Source organism: Cydia pomonella, chromosome 18, assembly GCF_033807575.1.
Source record: "Cydia pomonella isolate Wapato2018A chromosome 18, ilCydPomo1, whole genome shotgun sequence".
Taxonomy (NCBI): Eukaryota; Metazoa; Arthropoda; class Insecta; order Lepidoptera; family Tortricidae; genus Cydia; species Cydia pomonella.
The window spans coordinates 19,571,782-19,593,441 of NC_084720.1; the positions used below are offsets into that span (position 1 = coordinate 19,571,782).

Consider the following 21,660-nt stretch of genomic DNA (forward strand, 5'->3'; position numbering starts at 1 on the left):
AATTACTAATTGTATTACTTAATGTATTAGATAATATAATTGCATCATAATGAAGATAATGAAGAGAAGAAGAACAAATATAATACTTTTTAATAAACAATAATTAAACCTTTTACATCTCCAGATTTTTTGTATTTTTAACCATAGAGACTATACATCTCTATTGTATTGTAGTAATTATTTATTTTAAGATTATTATAATGTAATGTTTACCTATTGGCTGTTAAATATAAATGTTGTTATGTATTTATCATGTCACTATATGATGTTACTATAAATATTGTATTGACTTGTAAAAGAGCCCTTGAGGCCTACTTGCAGAATAAAATTTAGATTTTTAATATAATTAAACATCTTAAGACAATTGTAGAGTGTCTTTTCAAAAGGGCTTATTTGTTTATGAAAACCATACTAAAATTAGTTGTCTATGAAAACCTTAATAAAAGTAGCCCTTTAGAAAAGACTCCTCAATTACTTAATTTGTAAACTTACTTTTATTTTCATAGTTGCACTCATTCTCATTTATATTTTTGTCCTATATGTTTTCGGTTTATTCTAATCATGTTCAAATACCACATTAATTTGCTATTCTGTTAAACACAATCATGTTGATAAGTGAGCAATTTCCTGCAAATGAGTTTAGACTTGTGCAATAACTGATTATTATTTAACAATTTGCAAATGCAATCATTATGTCACAAATAATCAGTGAACCAAAACAAAAGTTGAAATTCATAATTAGGTGTTCATTTAGACCTGTTGCACATGACCCTTCAAGATATAAATTAATTAGTTAATTCATAGGCGAAGCTAACTTAATTTTATATTAAATATCTAAACAAAGTGATTACTCACTAAATAATAAATGGAACTATTCATAAAGATTAAGAATGTTATTTGATTCTATCATTAAGATCACCATACAAAACTAAACTAGTCAACAATAATTTGTTTACATACATGCATGACATAAACAAAACATGTTGCAATCTATTGAAATTCCTATTCACTTCCACTGTAAGCTATTTTATAGGACTCTAATAAGGATAATGAACTGTTTCCTTGAGAAGAGACTTGGCTTACTGACGTGAGTCATCTCGTGACCTGACCTGAGTTACAGCACAGAATCAACCAAGAACTTTCTAATATATATCTACTTGAGATTTGACTGCTGACTTACCCACATACAGAGCGGCTCCTGCATCATGAAGGCTAGCACGTCGGCGACCTGCTCGGAGATGATCCGCGAGGAGTTGAGGAGTTCAGGGTCCCCTGGCGCGGGCTGCAGGCGCTCCGCGGGCTGCAGCCCCGCCTCGCCTGCGGCCTCCGGCCGCGCCACCGTCGCGTTGGCCCGCCAGCCCGCCTCGCCCGTCACGCTCAACGCATAGTACACAGCCACAGACAGCAGGGAAACACTCGCCGCCGTATAAACCTTGAGGTTCGGCAAGGGCAACCGATCTATAAGTGTCACAGGCATTTTAAAAAACACTATTGTATATCAAGACGACACTACGTCCCACTACACATCACAACACTGTATTAATGAGTTTTGATCGTAATTAATGGTTTGCACGCAGTTTTATCGAACTATTGCGAGCTAATAACACATCAGCCAATCGTCAGATAAACAGGAATGACAAGTGCGAGTGAGAGTGAGAGATGGCTGAGTTATTAACACGTTCTTATTGAGAACATCGTACTACGGTACAATTTGATACCACATTATTTGCGAATTTCCCATTTTATTATATTTTTTATAAATCAATCATTGATTTAGATTGAAATGTAAAACTTGCCACTTTAGATAGATAACATATTATCAAAGAAAATCTGAATACACTTTCAAATTTTGTTTGCTTGGAACGGAACAACCTCTAATGTTGGGCGTAGGAATAGACATCATACGATTTCGTTTAGAAGTTCACTACTTTCGATCGAATATATTTTTGTACTTATATTCATTTATTGAAACGATATCTTTAATCATAATTTTAGCAAATAACAACTAAGCACAGGTTTAACTATAAAACAATTATCATGCTAACGGTTACTGATGCTCGTCATTTTTAGTTTGTTGCATTGAAGTCAGCCCAGTCGGTCGGCGTTCCTAATTATATTTCTCAACCAAAGAGTACTGTCACTATGAGTACTATGACATTGACATTTGCTTAGGGCCGCGGTTGTAGACGTTGTAGTCATCATTGTAGATTTTTTCCCAAAATAATTTGTTTATTTTATGTCTTGAAATAATCTAAAATTTTTGAAAATGTCGGAGAGAGACTACGCGCCACTGAGCATAGCCTGCGTCCGTGGGCTATGTGACAAACTATACGATAAAAGGAAGTTCGCTGGAGTCGAAATAGAGAAGTTTGTTTTTGTCCTAATTTAGCTTTGTTTGTCATGGTTTTATACAAGTTTAAGGTGGATGATGTTCAGTTTGAAGCAGAGGTGTGGTGTTGTGTTTGCAGGATGGTGAAGGACTTCAGCGACGCGAACAACACAAGCCAGATCAAGCGGCTGGTGCGGGTGTTGGGCCAAGACCTGATGGCGTCTACTAACCCTAATGTTAAAAATGGGGCACTCATGGGCCTCTCCTCCGTCGCTGTCGGCCTTGGGAAGGTGAAACACATGGCATTCATATGAATATACTTGTCTATTAACATTTCCATCCTCACCACTTAGATGGTTGGCAGTCCTCAACTGTGCGTTTCTCCAGGAACTTTCTGCCTCGCACAGCTAAACTGTGGAATGAACTGTCGTCTGCGGTATTTCCGGACTGATATGACCTTCAGACCTTCAAGAAAAGAGCATACTCCCATCTTAAAGGCCGGCAACGCACTAACAACCCCTCTGGTGTTGCAGGTGTCCATGGGCGGCGGTAATCGCTTATCATCAGGTGATCCGTCTGCTCGTTTGCCTCCTCGATCATAAAAAAAATTTATAATAATGCTGACAACAAAGACTAACCAAATTTTAAGCCTTAAATGGACTTCATAGAAGAGATTCTGTTCATCTGGTTATTGAATTACAAGTAGTTTTGATATTAGGGTTCCATAGCTAAAAAGTCGCATTACTTACATTTTTATTATTTGTTATCAAGATTGCTAGATGGTCAGGATTCTTCATTATTCTCCTGATATTTTGATTGACTCCTGACCTGATATACTTGCACCTCCTTAGCAGGAAAGAAAATATATAAAAAAATACATGTTTTTACGCATCTGCACCAGCATTAGAGTTGGACCAATATAAGCCTGCAATGATTTTGATAGCATAACTTGGAACTAACACAAGCAAAATAAATTACTGCATTGATTCTTTTATTCCATTTATTATGCACCTGATAGTAATCCTGACATATACTATTTTTATTATTTCCCCCACCCCCAATGAGAATCACAAGTTTCAGCTTAACCCCCTGACCCTCTGAACACCTCGCATAATTAATGGACACCTCCAAATTTTTACTACTCTTGAGATGACACACGAGAGCCTGTGAGGACTTCTTACATAATTAGCTTAAAGGGCTAACTATATATTGAGCTTACTGTGGGGCTAGATCGATTTGTGTAAGATTGTTCCATAATACACATTTATAATATTTTTGAAATTTGAAGTAAAAAGGCAATAAAAAAATATATATGTATAACAAACCGCAAAATTGCATGGGCACTTCTATGAATGAATTCATTGTGATCCTATTAGTGGTTCATATTTTTCATTTTGAGGTATGTAAACCAAAAATTTACTTTATAACATGGTAGTTCCATTATCAGCTTCGTTGCGCTGGGTATTTCAATACTAACTAAGTAAATGTCTGCAGGGCTGCATAGCATACCTGCCGGAGCTGATCCAGCCGATCGTCGCCTGCTTCAGCGAGAGTGAGTCCCGTGTCCGCTACCAAGCGGCCGAGGCGCTCTTCAACGTGGTGAAAGTGGCCCGGGGTGCTGCACTGGCACACTTCCCTCTGCTCTTTGATGCTCTCGCGAAGCTAGCTGCCGACCCGGAGCCGCAAGTTAAACAGGGAGCTGAACTGCTGGACCGACTTGTCAAGGTACAACACATCTAATAAAGCTTATACAAAGCTTAGTCTGAAAATCTTAAGCAAAGCATGACTGATGAAACAAATCATTTTTTATTTGTGTCAGCAAAGCAGTCTACATCCATTACTTGGTTTCCTATAGCACAGCGATTAATCACGGATGCAAAATTAATCATATTTTTCCAAGCTTTAAAAAAATACCTTATAAAATTACAAATCCTTCTTACTTGTATTGTCAAACAGCTAATAATCATCCTCCAGCAAAATCTCTTCTAATTGGGTACTTGACACATGTTGAATATTATAACAAAATTTAGTTAAATGGATAGAAAATGAGCCATCCATTATAAAAAAGTGGAATTCAAAAAATTATATCGAGATTATTTAAAAAAAACAAGGCTCTGAATTCTCAAAAATGAATTTTTTTTTTATGTCTTTCAAAAACAGAAAAGAAAATGGTACCATTCGATTCCTTACATTTTATTGAAAAATAAATTGTATGACAACTATACACATAAACGCAATATTTCAAGGTCAAAATGGCAATTTCCTTGATCTTCCATACATTTAGAACAGACTTATATGATGTGACGTCACATCATATTATCATTTTGTTAGAGGCGTTTCAATCGTCGAGTGCGAGCGTCAGATTTTAACTCCCATTTCTGACCTTTGTGTTGCTCAAATGCCACGAGTCCTATATATAAAACAAAATAGACATTTGATCCTCAGGAAAAGCAAGATCGATGGACATTATCTTATACCTTTAAACGAGCAATTCTTGTATATATATATGTATATATATTTCTGTGATCTCGGAAACGGCTCTAACGATTTCGCTGAAATTTGGTATATGGGGGTTTTTGGGGGTATACAATCTATCTAGATTAGTCTTATGTTTGGGAAAACGCGTGTCTTCGATTTTTCATGCGTTTTTCTTTCGACGCAGAATATGGTCGCTAATTTCGTGTTGCCGGCCACTGTCCGTCTGGTTTAGCGGGTTAAGACGCGGACTGCTAAACGAATGTTACGGGTTCGAATCTCGCCCGGTGACTAACTTTTGTTTTTTTTTTTATATGTGCAAGTTTATATATAATTTTTTAATTTTCATTGTTTTAGATAAGTTTAATTTAGTAAAAAAATGTAGTTAAGATTGTCACCTATACACCACCACATTACAATAAATAGTTATAACCGAGCTTTGCTCGGTCGCCCAGGTACTTTACTTAAAACTGTCAAGTAGCCAATTACGTAAAAACCGTTTCATTTTTTTTATACTACGTCGGTGGCAAACAAGCATACGGCTCGCCTGATGGTAAGCAGTCTCCGTAGCATATGTACGCCTGCAATTCTAGAGGAGTTACATGCGCGTTGCCGACCGCTAGCGTAAGCGTTTCATACAAAGTAATATCTCAGAGTAATATTAACAGTTGAAACCGTACAAAACAAAGTATCAAAATGCAATTTAAAATAGTTGTCTTGTCAGTTTGTATCATACTTAAAATACTTTTACAGTACATATGGGGCTACTTTTTAGCACTAGTGCGAGAAGTAGCATATTACGTTACTGTGTCGAACATTTAAAGGGCCATATGTACTGTAAAACGTTGTACGATACATGTGCGAATAGGTAATTCGCAACTCGTGTCGATTTAAAACACTCCCTTCGGTCGTGTTTTAATTTATCGCCACTCGTTTCGAATTTCCTATTTTTCGCACTTGTATCGTAATGTACTATTAAAAAGATAAAATAAAATAAAAAAGCCCTTCATTCTTTATAAACGGTTCATCATCATCATCATCATCATGAAAATAAAACATATCTAATTAATCCTCCTCCAGTGCTATCCATTTATCCAATGTCCTGAGTGTCCCGTGTTACAGTCATCCATTCTGTACCGGCTGTTCTTTTTATGGCTTCATCCCAACGCATCAGTGCTCTGCCATGGTTTCTTTTTCCAATATAAAGATATCAGTAAGTATTTAATCGTCATTACACCAACAACAGTGGTCAACAAGCATATTATTTGTCTGCAGGAGATAGTGACGGAAAGCCCCGATTTCTCCGTGTCCGCGTTCGTGCCGATGCTCCGCGAGCGCATGTACTCGCGGCACGCCGCCGCGCGCCAGTTCTGCGTGTCCTGGCTGAGCGTGCTGGACTCCGTGCCGGCGCTGCCGCTCCGGCAGCACCTGCCGCAGCTGCTCGACCCGCTGCTCGTCATGCTGGGCGACGTGCACGCCGAGATCCGCCGCATGTACGTTACATTCTCTTCATTCATATGTGCCGGCACGATGTCGAATCGTACCGGGGTACGACGTCGCAATCTGACGCGAATTCGCATCGTGTTGTGGCACGACGTCGTATCGCGTACTTATGTTTTAGTCCTATGCTGATGGTGACGACTATTCCATCGTAAAAATTCGTAAACTGCAAAGACTAGTCCGCTGTGGTCAGTAAAGCGTTAGTTATAAAATAAAATTAACTAAGAATTTTAAATTTAAACCCAGTGTATAATGAATGTTGACACACTGTTTTATGATTATGACCATGCTGGGTCATCGTTAGCAAATGATCGTGCAACAACAGTGATACATTGATTTGTTTACATCTTTCTATTTCAAGTCACACTGATAATATAGACGACGATAAAAATATCGTAGCGCTTGCTTATACAGGAAATCCGGTATCCATAACTCGTCGATAAAATATCCATGGTTTAAGGGAAAATAGTTCCTAATAGGTTAAAGGAAATATAAAATATAGTGAGGAGGAAATATAAAATAATGTGTTGTTTTAGTTTATTCACTAAGTTATCACTGTGCTTATTGGTCGATTTGATGGAGGATATAAATAGTTTACGTCGGTTGCGTGTGACGAGGCTGGTGCGCCACTTAAATAACAGGCAAGTGTTATCATTTCATCCTATATTATTTATGCGTTGAGTAAAAAACCAAAACTGACAATAACAATCTTTATTACAAAAAATCTAGAGGCCTGTTTACATACCTCTATATACATGTTTACTTAACTTCCTTTGGTCGTGCGTAGGTATATACAGTCAGCAAATCTATTAGCGTATCACCCCTGCATACTAATATACAGGTATGCTAAGATTGCTAAGCTAATCGTTTCGCTGACTGTACTTACAAATTCAAGCAATATTTAAAATTTGCCAGATTGTAATTAACTTGATGCTCGTGCCGTGCGTACTGTTGAAACTTTATACTAACTTGAGACGAGAACGTTACAACCTATCATTCGGTAATTTTATTCTGTAAAAAAATATATAAATAGTAGAGATGTGCCGACTATGGTTTTGGCCGACTAGCCGACTAGCCGACTAGTCGGCAGTCAGGTGGCCGACTAGTCGGCCGACTAGTCGGCGTAGCCGACTATGGTCTTCGCCTAAGTTCGGGCGTAATCGGGAACGTTCGGGTCGCCTGATTCGCTGCCGCACGTGGTTGCGTTTTCATGTTTTGACTAGTTTTGTTTACCTTTCCGATTCACTTGTTGCTCCGGTGTGTTATTATTAGAAAAACATACAAAACGAATCGTAATTTTTGTTTAAAAGTTTAAATAAACAAGTAGTGATCTTTATAAACATAATGTCTAAAAGAAAATCACGCGTGTGGACATTTTTTGACGATGTTGAAGGTGATTCAAGTAAAGTAATCAATGCCAAGTACTTATTTCGTGAGGTGGACTGGTACCAATCGGCAAACACTTCGAGTATGGTGGTTTTTTATTTTATTTCCTTATTTTTTTGGAAGATCTAGGCAGCCGACTATTCGGCTCATTTTGCCGACTAGTCGCCGACTAGTCGCCGACTATAAATGTAGCCGGATAGTCGGCTTTCCCGACTAGTCGGCGACTAGTCGGCACATCTCTAATAAATAGAATAGAATAGGATAGAATTAGGAACAGCGTGATAAATTAAATTAAAAATTAAATTAAATAATCGTTTAATTCAGGCATAGCCCATATAAGTGTTAGTAACAGACTTAAATAATAATGTTAAACTATGACTATGACTATTACAATTTCCTATAATCTACCATGCAACACGTATACTTAGGGCTAGGACTATACAATACCGGGTGAGCAATACGTACACTTTGATATGATAAAATGTGATATGAAAAAATAAACAAATAAAAAATAATAATAATAATTCAAACATGTCAGCACCAATTAAAATATAAAAATCAATTCATTAAAATAATTCAAACATGTCAGCATTAATTACAATATATAAATCATTTCATTAAGATAAGATTAGATATATAGTAGATAGTTTAGATAAGGGAAAAGTGTGGACTGAACGAAGATGTAGTGACAAAAATTGAGAAAGGTATGTTGAGATGGTTTGGACACGTGGAAAGAATGAGTGAAAGAAGGTTAACAAAGAGAGTGTATAAGGGAGAAGTAGAAGAGGGAGCTGGAAGGGGTAGACCTCGGCGGACTTTCTCTGATCAAATCGGGGAAATCCTGAAAAAAGGCCAGGTCAAGAGCACCCTAAACCGACGAGCATGTATGAGGAATGTCATGAAAGTGAAGGAAGCGAAAGAGGTATGTCAGGATCGTAGCAAGTGGAAATCCGTGGTCTCTGCCTACCCCTTCGGGAAATAGGCGTGATTATATGTATGTATGTATGTATGTAAAAAAAAATATGTGTTATTGAATTTTTTTGTATACTACGTCGGTGGCAAACAAGCATACGGCCTGCCTGATGGTAAGCAGTCTCCGTAGCTTATGTACACCTGCAACTCCAGAGGAGTTACATGCGCTACTCTTAAGAAAAGTACTGTTAACAATGAAACCTCTTATCGGAAATGTTTTTGTTTATTGGACAGGTGCGACATCCAGCTGGGCGAGTTCCTTCGCAGCATCAAGAAGGAGCCGGCGCGCGTGGAGTTCGCCGCCATGATCAACATCCTCATCACGCACGCACAGTCGCCCGACGAACTTGTACAGGTCAGTCAATAAAAAATATCGTAAAAGCTAAATCTTCAGAAGCAATTTTTTGAAAAGCAGGTATTTGTCGGCGTCGGCGATGATGGCCACACTTTATCTACGGCTTTTTGTTATTTTGGTAATTTTACCGATTTAAGACGGCGTCGGCGGTTTTACTTATTTTACTTGGATAGCAACGATGGCGTAAATAAATAATGCTTGCAATTTTCAGATTTAGCAATGTTTACTTGAGAAGTTAAGGCCCAAATCTATATTATTTGTACTTGACAGCCATCCTTCACGTGGACTAAACAAAATGAACATGTTAGTGTAATAATAATAATAATAATTTAGCCTATATACGTCCCACTGCTGGGCACAGGCCGCCTCTCATGCGCGAGAGGGCTCGGGCTATAGTCTCCACGCTAGCCCAATGCGGATTGGGAACTTCACAAACACCTTTGAACTTCTTCGCAGATGTATGCAGGTTTCCTCACGATGTTTTCCTTCACCGAAAAGCTAGTGGTAAATATCAGATGATATTTCGTACATAAGTTCCGAAAAACTCTTTGGTACGAGCCAAGATTTGAACCCACGACCTCCGGATTGAAAGTCGGACGTCATATCCACTCGACCACCACCGCTTTTTAACATGTTAGTGTATCTCAGCGATTTATAACCATAGTCCATACCATCCATACAATGTTTTACGCTAGCCAAAAAAAAGTTATAACCGTGAAAACAGAAATTATTTTAACAATTGTAAGCACATTTGGTGCTATCTATATTCTATTTTGAAATAATAGTACGGTACGATACAAGTGCAAAAAATAGGAAATTCGAAACGAGTGGCGATAAATTAAAACACGACTGAAGTGTTTTAAATCGACACGAGTTGCGAATTACCTATTCGCACATGTATCGTACAACGTTTTACAGTACATATGGCCCTTTAAATGCTCGACACAGTAACGTAATATGCTAATTTTCGCACTAGTGCGGTAAAGTAGCACCATATGTACTGTAAAAAAGTTATAATACACGAATTCATTTCTGCACCAAAATCCCTCGGGGTATGCTTGTACAGTCAGCGTCAAATACTTCGTAGCAGTCAAAGTGGCCAAATAGTTCGGTACACCATACTAAATATATGGTGTACCGAACTATTTGGCTACTTTGACTGCTACGAAGTATTTGACGCTGACTGTACATATGGGTATATGTGACAGCTGACCGCCATCACGTGGATCAAGGAGTTCGTGGAGCTGGCGGGCGCCGCCATGCTGCCCTCCGCGTCGGGCGTGCTGGCCGCCGCGCTGCCCTGCCTCGCCTACTCCGACGAGCCGCAAAGGAGTATCCTTTGCCTCATTTTTAGATTAGATGATTTATTTCATGAAAGACAATTACATAATAAATTTGCATTGATGTCAAAAATATAAGAATTTCTATCATGATCGTCAAAAAAAAAAAATGAAAATAATAACAGTACTAATGAAATAAAATTATAGCTCCAATAAGGATTGTCAATACAATTAGAATAACAGTAAGTAGGTAAATACTTACAAAATCCAAAATATAAATGTACAATGTCAAAACTTACGAAAATACGAGAACAATAAAAATAAAAACGATAAATTAATAAAAGAACACAAATAATATCTCCCAATAAGAATCGTCAACACACAACAATATAAAAAAACAATGAAATAGTATCGGTCATTTGACTCGGTCTACTTATTAACTTTACCTGAGGACCTACGGAGATAATCGTAATTGCTTTACCTGCCTCTCTATCGAAACGAAGCTTCGATTTGCGTTTTTCGGGGTAGGCTATCTGGTCCAGTTAACGACAGAGGTAGATAAGGGATCGGGGGTTCAAAACCATACATATGCTCTTAGTTTCTTAATAAAAATTAAAATCTTGTCGAAATTGAGCTCGTCGCCCATCTTGCTATCTCGTTTTTTATTTGTAAACAAATTTAACTACAGTGAATATTATCAATCACCTCTACATTAGAATTGAATGTTTGTTGATATTTCGTAAACTGTTTCATTGTTAAACCTGCCCTAATATTTGTTAGCATTACATCGTTGTGTTGTATCTGTTTGTCAATGGCTTGATGATTACCATGATTTTCGAACAGCCACAGTTATTCACGAAGACGCGCGCCTTGGCTCGTATTGATTTGTTATGAAAGGTTTTTTTGCAAGATATAAATAAATATAATTATGATTATTATGAATAATGACAGAGTCGGACCACGCTAAGTGTTCATGCCAAGTGTTACGTCAAGTATGGAGCTTATAGGGATACGTATGCATTCTTACTGCCAAGTTTTTCAAAATTCAAAAATTTATTCTGCAAGTAGGTCTCAAGAGCTGTTTTACAAGTCAATACAACATTTATAATAACATCATATAGTGACATGAAAAATACATAACAACATTTATAAATACAACAATTTATAAAGTCTGCGCTGCAAAGTTAGCGTGGTCAGAGTCTACGAAGTTTCTAAACATATAATTCTTAACGACAAACGCCAGGCATCAGAGAAACCGCCACGATAGTCAACATGCAGTTAACCAAGCTGGTGGAAGCGGAATCCCCTTCATCATCCCCAGGAGCTGAGGGCGACGAGGAAGACAGAGGCCGCATCAACCTGGACGCGGTGGTCGGGATCTTGATACAGATGGTGCACCACAGCTCGGTGCACACGAAGGTGGCTGCGCTGGAGTGGTTCTTGCATCTTTACAGTAAGATGCCTACTCAAGTGAGTGATCCTCGATAATTATTAGGTCAATTTAAAAAGCGGCCAAGTGCGAGTCAGACTCACCCATGAAGGGTTCCGTACCATTTATGACGTATTAAAAAAAACTACTTACTGAATCACGTTCAAACTAATTTTCGGTGGAAGTTTGCATGGTAATGTACATCATATATTTTTTTTAGTTTTATCATTCTCTTATTTTAGAAGTTATGGGGGGGGGGGGGGGGGACATTTTACCACTTTGGAAGTGTCTCTTCCGCAAACTATTCAGTTTAGAAAAAAATGATATTAGAAGCATAGATACCCCATGCGTATGGGATTGATAAAAAAAAAGTTGAGTTATAGTTGTAAGTATGGGGAACCCCCAAAATTTATTGTTTTTTTTTTCTATTTTTGTGTAAAAATCTTAATGCGGTTCATAGAATACATCTACTTAAGTTTTAACCGTATAGTTCTTATAGTTTCGGAAAATAGTGGCTGTGACATAAACGGACAGACAGACGGACATGACGAATCCATAAGGGTTCCGTTTTTTGCCATTTGGCTACGGAACCCTAAAAACATAATAGATTTATGCGATAAATTGCATAGACGAGAAGCGACTTAGATTCTTGTTTATGTATCGTCACTTACCAAACTTGGTCGCCAACCAAAGAGTATTTTGACAAGCATTTAACTTGCCCTGTTAGTTAGTATGTACATTATTACGAGTCCAATCTCAGAAGCTAAATTAGAACCACTTTATGATCCTTGCATCCGATAGGGCTCAAATTGGGTATACTTTTGAAAGCTGGATGATAATAGTGATAATGCAATATGATGTTGACAACGGAAAGTACGTTGAAGTTTATTTTTGTTGGAATAGTACAGTCACGTCTGAAAATATCGATACGAAAAAAGTGCCAAAAATATATATACACTACCTTAATATATGGGCAATAAAGTCGTGTATACATATTTTTGGTACTTTTTTCGTATCGATATTTCCAGACGTGACCTTACAGTTGTATCCAAAATGAAAATGTCGACAAAAAATAGAATAGAAAAATATTTATTTGGCATAAAAATAACAAATATTAATAATGAAACGTATATGTACACCACATAGGATGCCGCTCAGCATAAGCCGTGTTTGTTAGATGACAGAATAGCAACAGAATAAGACAGAACATGTGTAAGAAAGAAAGAGAGAGAGAGATTGAACAAATATTAGTATTATTAAAGTTAGATATTGTGATTGTGGTGCAGATGTCAGCACAGTCGGGGCGAGTGTTCGCGTGCGCGGTCGGCAGCCTGACGGACGCGGCCGACGAGGTGGTGCGGCGCGGCCTGGCCGTCGCCGCCGAGATCTGCACCTGCACGCCCGGTGCGCGGAATAGACAATTTTGCTAAGTGTAAGGCCTGAGTGGACGCTCGAGTCGGGCGTGCAGCGGGGCGGGGCGTGCGGCGTGCATGTTAAACAAATGAAACTCATACTGGTGTCCTGAGTCGACGCTGCTCAAAGCGAATGCCGAGCGGGCAAGTTTGCGGGCAATGCGGCGTCGAGCGCGGCGTCGCGGAGAGGTTCAAACCTGTTTGTGATTTGCAGCGGCGATAAGAGCGTGCAGTCATGTCGTGCTAACAAAAAATTATTGAAATACAATATAAACCAGCATTTTGGCTATCAACTCACACTTTATACAAAAATAGACTGTATAAATAAATGGAAGGTAAATTAACCCTTTACCGCATATGCAACTATATATGGCAGTTATAATATTAAACTCTATTAACAGTTATTAAAGTTCAAATTTAAACAAAATATTTTTTGTAGTATGAGTTTCATTTGTTTAACATGCACGCCGCACGCCCCGCCCCGCTGCACGCCCGACTCGAGCGTCCACTCAGGCCTTACACTAAGGTGTCTGTGAAAGTAGCATCCCCTTGTTTTACGAGAGTTCTAGAAGCATCCGTTTTTTTTTTGGTTTAGTTCTGCTGATTACGCAATTTTTTTTAAGCAAGATGCTAGTTTCGCATTGTGGCACTCTAGCATCTCAGTCGTTATCAACTCCACGCTTATTTTAGCGTTGGTTTTACGAATTATATTACTTGGAATAAATATTTTGTTTCACATTATTCGTATATTCGGATTTGTTTACTCGAATTATCCGAATAAGAAAATCGGACGGATATTGCAAACCCCTAGGCGGGTAATAATAGGCTAAAAATAATAATTGCCAGTAATTTCCTCGAATTAAATCCAATTGAGAACGTAACCTTGGAGCAAATTTTCAGTAACTGTTTTATAACAGTGACAATTTTAGTAGTTGGTAGCTACATTTATTTAAAAAAAGTTTATGAAGAATCTTAATATGTTACAGGTGATTTGGAATCTAGCCCCTATTATTACAAGTTCCTACAAGCTTTACTAAGGCTGCTGGCTGCTGATGAAAATTTACTAGAAGACCGGGGAGCGTTTATAATTAGGTATGAGAATCTAGCAATACCTCTATACCTCATGACACTTCATTGTTTCTGTATGATAAAGAAATCAGCGTCAATAAAAAACAATAAGAATAAAACAATTTCTGAATCAAAATGTCAATTCCATGAACTCATTTACTGAGTACAGAGGGTTTTCCAACAAAAGGTTTCTCAATTTACGTCTGAATATTTCGTTGCATTGCTCGTTTCTTATCTCGGCAGGTAGGTGCTCGAAATAAGTAGGTCCGATTATTCGTGGGTTCCTTTTTGAAAGCACCAAGCGACGAGGAACTGTTCTAAGACGGCCTGTGTTACGCAGTTGTTTTCCCGGACAATCTAAACGAGAAAATTGAGCAATATTATTTCTGACATATATTATTAGATCAAAGAGGTGTTGTGAGTAGTGAGTCATTATGCGTTCCTAAATAAAAAGTTCTTTACATGGGTCTGTGTTTTACTCCAGCAAGTGTACGAATTGCTCTCTTCTGAACTATGAGGACTCTTCTGGCATCAGTGGAGTTACCCCAAATGAGCGTGCCGTACGACATAATATAATGGAAGTGAGCAAAGTACACCTGCTTTAGAGCTTCCTTCGAGATAAGTGGCTTCATCTTTCGCAACCCAAACACTGCCCTGCCCAACCTATCAGAGACACTATCAACATGGTGCTAACTTCATATGGGTACATTTTCTAGTGAAATGGTCAAAGTGTCGAAGTATTGGTTGGCGAAAGTGTATATTTTGAACGTACACGGCTTTTTTCGGAATTTACGGTGGGAACACATTATTTGACGGCGTCGGCGGATCCGTCTAGAATGGAATGTTTTTTTTACATTGACGGTATCTTTGCTAGATACAATTTGTAAAGATTTCGGAGCTCCTCAAGGGAATCCTTATATTTTTTACATCGTGGTGTGTTAATAACATCCACATTTCATTATTTGTTGTTACGCCGATTCCAAATAATGTTTCCGGCGTGTCGAACAATCTTTCTTCCTAAGTCAGTGGGCATCGTTAAAATGTCCCTCATGAAGAAAATGTTTCCATCGCCTTAATGACAATTTAAAATGTAACAGTGCTTTTAACTAAATAAAAAAACCGGCCAAGTGCGAGTCGGACTTGCGCACCGAGGGTTCCGTACAAACCTGTAGGTATATGTTATTATATGATGTAACTAAAAATTTCCGGTTTTCGCAATTCTTCCTTTTATCTGTGCTATAAGACGTTGTTTCATACCAAATTTCAAGATTCCGAGTTCACGGAAAGTACCCTGTAGGTTTTGATTCCCTTGCGAGTGTCGAAAATTTGCGGAATAAACGGTTGTATCTTTTGATTGCGTAGGTTTAGAAGTTTGATTTTTTCACAGCTCCAAGGGACAGTAGACCTGAGTATTTGATATAAATTCCAGCTTGATACCTCCACGCGTTTCTGAGAAAAAGGGTCTTGACAGACAGACAGACGGACGGACAACAAAGTGATCCTATAAGGGTTCCGTTGTTTCTTTTCGAGGTACGGAACCCTAAAAATAAATATATTTTTCAGACAATTGAGTACTTATCATTGACAATCTTGACATTATTGATATGGAATTCTTAATTTATGTTTTTTTGTTTGTTGTGTCTTTTTTTTATCTAACTTATCTTTACAGGCAACTATGTGCTCTCCTAAAGGCGGAGGACATCTACAAAGCCCTGTCGAAGATTCTCGTTGACGAACCGAACCTGAAGTTCGCGGCGACCGTGGTGGACGTGCTCAGCATCATCCTGCTCACGGCGGCCGAGCTGCAGGACTTGAGGCTGCAGCTGCGAAACTTTACTGCGCCGGTAACAATATTATTATTGAATAAAATAATTAATAACAAAGTAGTTAGAAGATAAAAATTACGATCAGGTGGAATAATTACTAGGATATGTAGCCTAGCCAAGCAACACAATCAAACACACACACGCACACGCCGCACACGCGCGCCCGCGCACTCACTCACACACACATACACACACACACGCACACGCACACACATACTCAAATAATGATTAAGGAACATAGTTTTAAGAATACTATAATACAGATTGTACTTAGCTATGGAAGAGCGGATGCCTTTTAGCACATGTAGTGTGTAAATAACTTTCAAGGAGACACCAGCCATTGTAATATTTGTCATGGTTTTGAAAGAAATAAACAATTTTGTTTTTTTTTTTTTAATTAATAATAATAAAAAATCAATTGATACAATATACGATAAAAAAAAAAACCAAATGAAGAAAAGTCGAAATGAAAACGCCAGTGTTACAGAATAATATGAACGCCTGGCGACCGAAGTGCAGTTTCAAAATGTTGGTATTGGGTTCCCAGGCGACGCAGCAGCTGTTCTCGGGGCTGTACCGCTGCTGGTGCCACTCGCCGGTGTCGCTGCTCGCGCTGTGTCTACTGACCCACAATTACGCGCACTGCAATGCGCTCATATCCACTTTGTATCCTTTTTATGGAAGTGAAGATTTTTTACTAACTGACTTTTTCTAACGCTATTCAAACAACCTAACGACTCGACCTGGCATCATGCTAAGTTACGTCTGTTATGGCCTGTTTCACAATGTCCAAGTCCTGAATAAGCTACTTGCCACTTATCTGACGAATAAGGTCATCGTTGGCGTTTCACAGTCTGCAAATAAGCTTAACTGGTAGATAAATATCTTTACAACTAAGGTAGTTTTATCTAGCAGTTAATTTATTTGTTAATTAGCTATCCAATACTTGGACATTGTGAAACAGGCACTTATAGTTTGCAGGTTTGCACGTTGCTCTAATGACAGTAAAATAACCCTGTTCAGGGCTTTTTGTACCACTTTTTACACGTGCAGCCTGTGGAGCAAATTTACAAAAAAATCGTACAAGGCCCTACAAATTCAATATAATAATGCGTTCCGGATGTTGATGGGGCTGCCGCGCTTTTGCAGTGCGTCACAGATGTTCGCTGACGCGCACGTAACATGCTTCAAAGCAGCAATGCGCCTGCGAGCCGCATCGCTGGTACGGCGCGTGCGCGCCAGCCCCAACACCATCCTAACTATGACTGCGGATAGGATCGACTGTCCGTACATAACGCATTGTTGCGGGCTTCATAAGCCCAGTAACGGTGAATCGTTATGATTTTAGTTAAGATATTTATTGTTACTAACATAGTTTTTAAGTTTTATTGTACATAACTAACATTTTATGAGCCACATGCGCTTGAAATAAACGGTAATTTAATTTAATTTAATAGTGATAGTATCTTCTGATTTGTTTCTTGCACTGTGCAATAAGAGTGTATGGTTTGGATTGTCTATATTATTCCTTAACTAGAATTTAGTGGTGAACTGGAAATCACCGTGGACTTCTTAACAGAGTTAGACAAGCTTGTGCAACTCATAGAGTCGCCTATATTTGCTTGTGAGTAAATAGGATTATTATTTATTACTAATTTAATTTTGTCTCTGACATATAAACTTACAGTAATACTCAATGCGGTTTTATTTTACGGGAAATAATAAAATATTGTTAATTTGGTAGAATCGGCGTCTTAATTTAATTCGACGCCGACAAGATTATTCATCACCTGTGTTATTTGCAGACATGCGCCTAGAGCTGCTGAGCGGGTCCCAAAGTGCGGAGCTGCGCGGCGCGCTGTACGGGCTGCTGATGTTGTTGCCGCAGAGCGAGGCCTTCCACACGTTGCGCCGCCGGTTGCAGTGCGCCCCGCCCCCGGACAGACCTGCACTGTACGATCGTTTTTTTATACTTACTTTATTATAATGCAATTCTTTTTGCGATCGCCTTACCAAATCGAATCGGCGTTTTCTTCATACATTTGATTTTTTAAACGTAGATTACTTATATTACCTCTGGTTGATTTTTAACCGCTACGCCGTCAGCAACAAAATTTAATAAGCGAGCCAATAACTCAAAAAACTAGAAATAACACTTTTAACAGCATCACAGACTCCGAGTATTACGTATAATAAATCACTCTCACATAGAGTCGAGTTCTCTTTTTATGATATACTTGTTTTAGCACGTATTTGCTCACTCGGTTTATATGATAGAATAAAATCGAGTGTGCACCCACAGAACAATAGGTCCGGCGGCGGCGGCGGCGGCGCCCGACACGGACTTCCCAGCGCTCCTGCAGCAGTTCCGGCGCGTGCAGGCCGCGCACCGCGCGCACCGCCTCGTGGAGCGCCCGCGGCGGCTCCCCGCCTACTCGTAGCGGGACACGTTCACTCATACAAACATAAGTAGGATACGAGTTCAGACAGATATGAACCATAACTCACCTGAAGTGGCTAGGTTTTTATGGAAAATCAGTTTCATGACCAGGTGCCGAACAAGGCTAGTTGTGTTATGTACCCCACCCCGAATACTTCTGATTATTGAAAAGGACACAAAACAGTTCATATTGACTATACAACATCTTCATTTAAATTAATGCATTCAGTGCATTTTGATATAAAATGCTGTAGAACCATGGGCGCTTCAAAACGTGTTCTTAAATTAAGTGGTTAAGTCGTTATATTTCACATCAAATTTGAGAGATCAGTTGTATACTACTTAATTCTAAATAAAAAGTAGATGATATAAAAATACGCCTGTCAAGTTTTCTTTTTGTAAACTGAAAATATTAATGAAGGCGTGTGTTGTTAGACGGTCACGCCGACTCCATTCTGTTGCCGGCGTGTGGGACAAAATGTATTTCTAGGTTAGTAGGCGTCAATAAAAAGCAACTGGCGATGAAAAACATGGTTTTGATAGCAGTGATGAAATTGTAGCAGCTTAATAAAATGCTACATCGATTGAATAAATTCTTATGATAACAGGCACTAGTATTTTGTAGTTTTACAGATTCAATACCAAACTGTCAACTTACAACTCGTAACCCTTATTGCAACCACATAAGGTCCTCCCATGATCGGCAAAGGGTGTTGCTTTTAGTATTTGTAAAGATTTTGTTTTAGGTAAGACTGCACATATGCTGCCTTTCTGCTAAATGGTCAAACCGAAATTTTAGTCACATTTTTTTAGTGTACTAGTAGAATTTTCGAATTGAGCCATTTTAAGTGTTATTGAATCAATGAGTGGCATTATACAATAAGAACAAAACGTTATTTATCGATTTTTCTCTGTGGAAATCTATGATCTACCAATTTATTTTCATGATTTTGTGATGATAAAGTGATTATGAAATGAATTCGTACTTTTTGTATGTTTGAATGACATGGGGTTTGGCCTCTTTAGTTTCTGGTTTTAATTGGGTTCCTAAAGCAGAGACGCTTTCAAGATAGATTTTCGTACTTGCCCTGCCTGTTGCTATCTCTATTCTTCTTCTTCTTTTTAAAAATATGGCTTCAGTCCAGTGGGACTATTTCGCCAGTATCAAGGTATTAGGAGCTTTGTACGGTTATAGTAACTAAAATTGTACGGTTAGTACAAGACAGTGTACGGTGATTTCATCAGCACTTGTAAAGCGATAGCTGAACTTTACAAGTAGCACGTAGACTACCGGCCGTTGACTCCAAAATGGTGGTTAAACGCGTTTCAAGATTAATTCTTCATTCACTGCACACTACCACATTAGTTTACTGTATAATAAGCTATCGATATTACACTTTAAACAATATTAATGAGCATAAAACAAAGTAATTAATCACGAGGCGTGATTATCAAACTGGCGCTCAAACCGGAAGTCCGCTATCTCTATTGCACGCGCATAATTATATTGCCGTCCCGCCCGTGGCGCCAGTTGTCAATGTCACTGTGCGAGTTTGACAGCAATATATTTATGCGTGAGTAATAGAGATAGCATCATGCGGGGCAATGTACGAAAATCTATATGAAAGCGTGTCTGTATTATTTATTATTTTTGTAAAATTGCATAATGCACTAAAAATAAGTAATGGTTGATTAGCACCTGCTGAAAAACACGAAACATTTATGAATTGTTTATAGGAGAGGACAATTCCCTGTCGGAGTATGTTTTATAATTATAAGCAAAGTGTAATGAAGCCCACGGCTGAATGTACCTAAGCTTAGGTTACTCGATAAATTATTTTATTACTGTTATTTGAAACAGAAATATATTATGTGTACATTCCACATTGTGTTTTATTATTCAAACTAGAATCTTTATAATAATTCATTTATTTATTTATCGTATACTACATAATTATTTACATTAAAATATTTTTTAACAATAAACAATTTTCTTATGATAATTCAATATAGGAATTCATTACATTTCCATAATAATTTTATTACTTAACCCTTTTCCAGGCCGCACCAATCTACAAGGTTTTCCCAAATCAAATATATACCAACAAATCCAGCTTTGATGATTCATTTGAAGACAAGTAACATTTCCTCAAAGTGTAATCTAATTTGAACCTTAAATCGGAATGCTAAAGTTGAAATTCTGATGGCGCGTATGTGGTCGATAAATCGTACTATGCCTGGAAAAGGGTTAAATGTTACTAGTGCACCATTACATACATTGCAAATATACATATATTGCACCAATAAGGATGACAGATGCAACCTTAACATATCTGTTCTTTGCAATGGCTTTCATTGATGATGATATTGATAATAGAAGAATTTAATTAAAACTAATGGTGTTATTCATAAACACACTACAAGTCTCAATTAGCTATTGATTGTTTGTCTTAATCTGTCATTTTGACTTCTGTATTTGTAAGAAAAAGATAAAAAAATAATGAACTAATTGAGCCTTGTAAAGTTATATGAATAAGAATATTACACTACATGTCTGACACTGAATACTTAGTGCAATAAATTCATTGATGAGGTGATTTTGGCATCCTGGCTGTACGAAACGCATATCGGAATTGGTTTACCCAATGTCCCGGTAGATGGCGCTGTTACATCGGCCAACTAGCGAACGTTAGTTCAACGTAGTTTTATAAGGTGTTAAACTTGTTTTGTATTTTTCTGAGGATTTGTGTGGAGATTTTTACTAGTAGGATAAATATACGTCAGTTTATTATTAAACTCGGTATTTATTCTTGCTTCCCCTTCGAGACCCTAAGTGCAAAATTGTACATGGTCCCTCGAATCGGATAGCCTTGGAAGCCAATTTGGAGTGGCGTTTTTGGTAGTCTGTGCGGACTACACTTCGCGTCCCGTGCTTAGCAGTGGTTCGCTGCTTCAAAGGCCGGGAAAGTTGCAGCTAACTGAGGTTGCCAACGCCATCTAGCGTTGGATAGCTGGCGGTTTCCTGTAAAATCAATTCAAGAATTGGAGCATCAGAAGGCGCGAGTGGCGCCATCTAGCGACGAGTAGCTGGAAGCATCCAAAGTAGCAGATACAGGAGACGAGATTAGCAGACGGCAGTAAGTTCAACGAAGTGTGACGTCACGTATCAGAGTGAGTGAGAAGTGCGA

General features: G+C 38.3%; 1 protein-coding gene across 1 annotated transcript; it reads left to right on the plus strand.

Annotated features, from left to right (window-relative positions):
• Positions 1-1,792: 1,792 nt before the first annotated feature.
• On the plus strand, positions 1,793-20,356 carry LOC133527451 (protein VAC14 homolog). The gene is made up of 14 exons (XM_061864466.1): positions 1,793-2,367; positions 2,469-2,619; positions 3,824-4,054; positions 6,080-6,297; positions 8,897-9,017; positions 10,226-10,349; positions 11,541-11,767; positions 13,013-13,130; positions 14,125-14,230; positions 15,876-16,050; positions 16,580-16,698; positions 17,577-17,656; positions 17,838-17,985; positions 18,335-20,356. The coding sequence occupies exons 1-14, from the start codon at positions 2,267-2,269 to the stop codon at positions 18,471-18,473; spliced, it is 2,058 nt and encodes a 685-aa protein (XP_061720450.1). The 5' UTR covers positions 1,793-2,266; the 3' UTR covers positions 18,474-20,356.
• Positions 20,357-21,660: the final 1,304 nt, after the last annotated feature.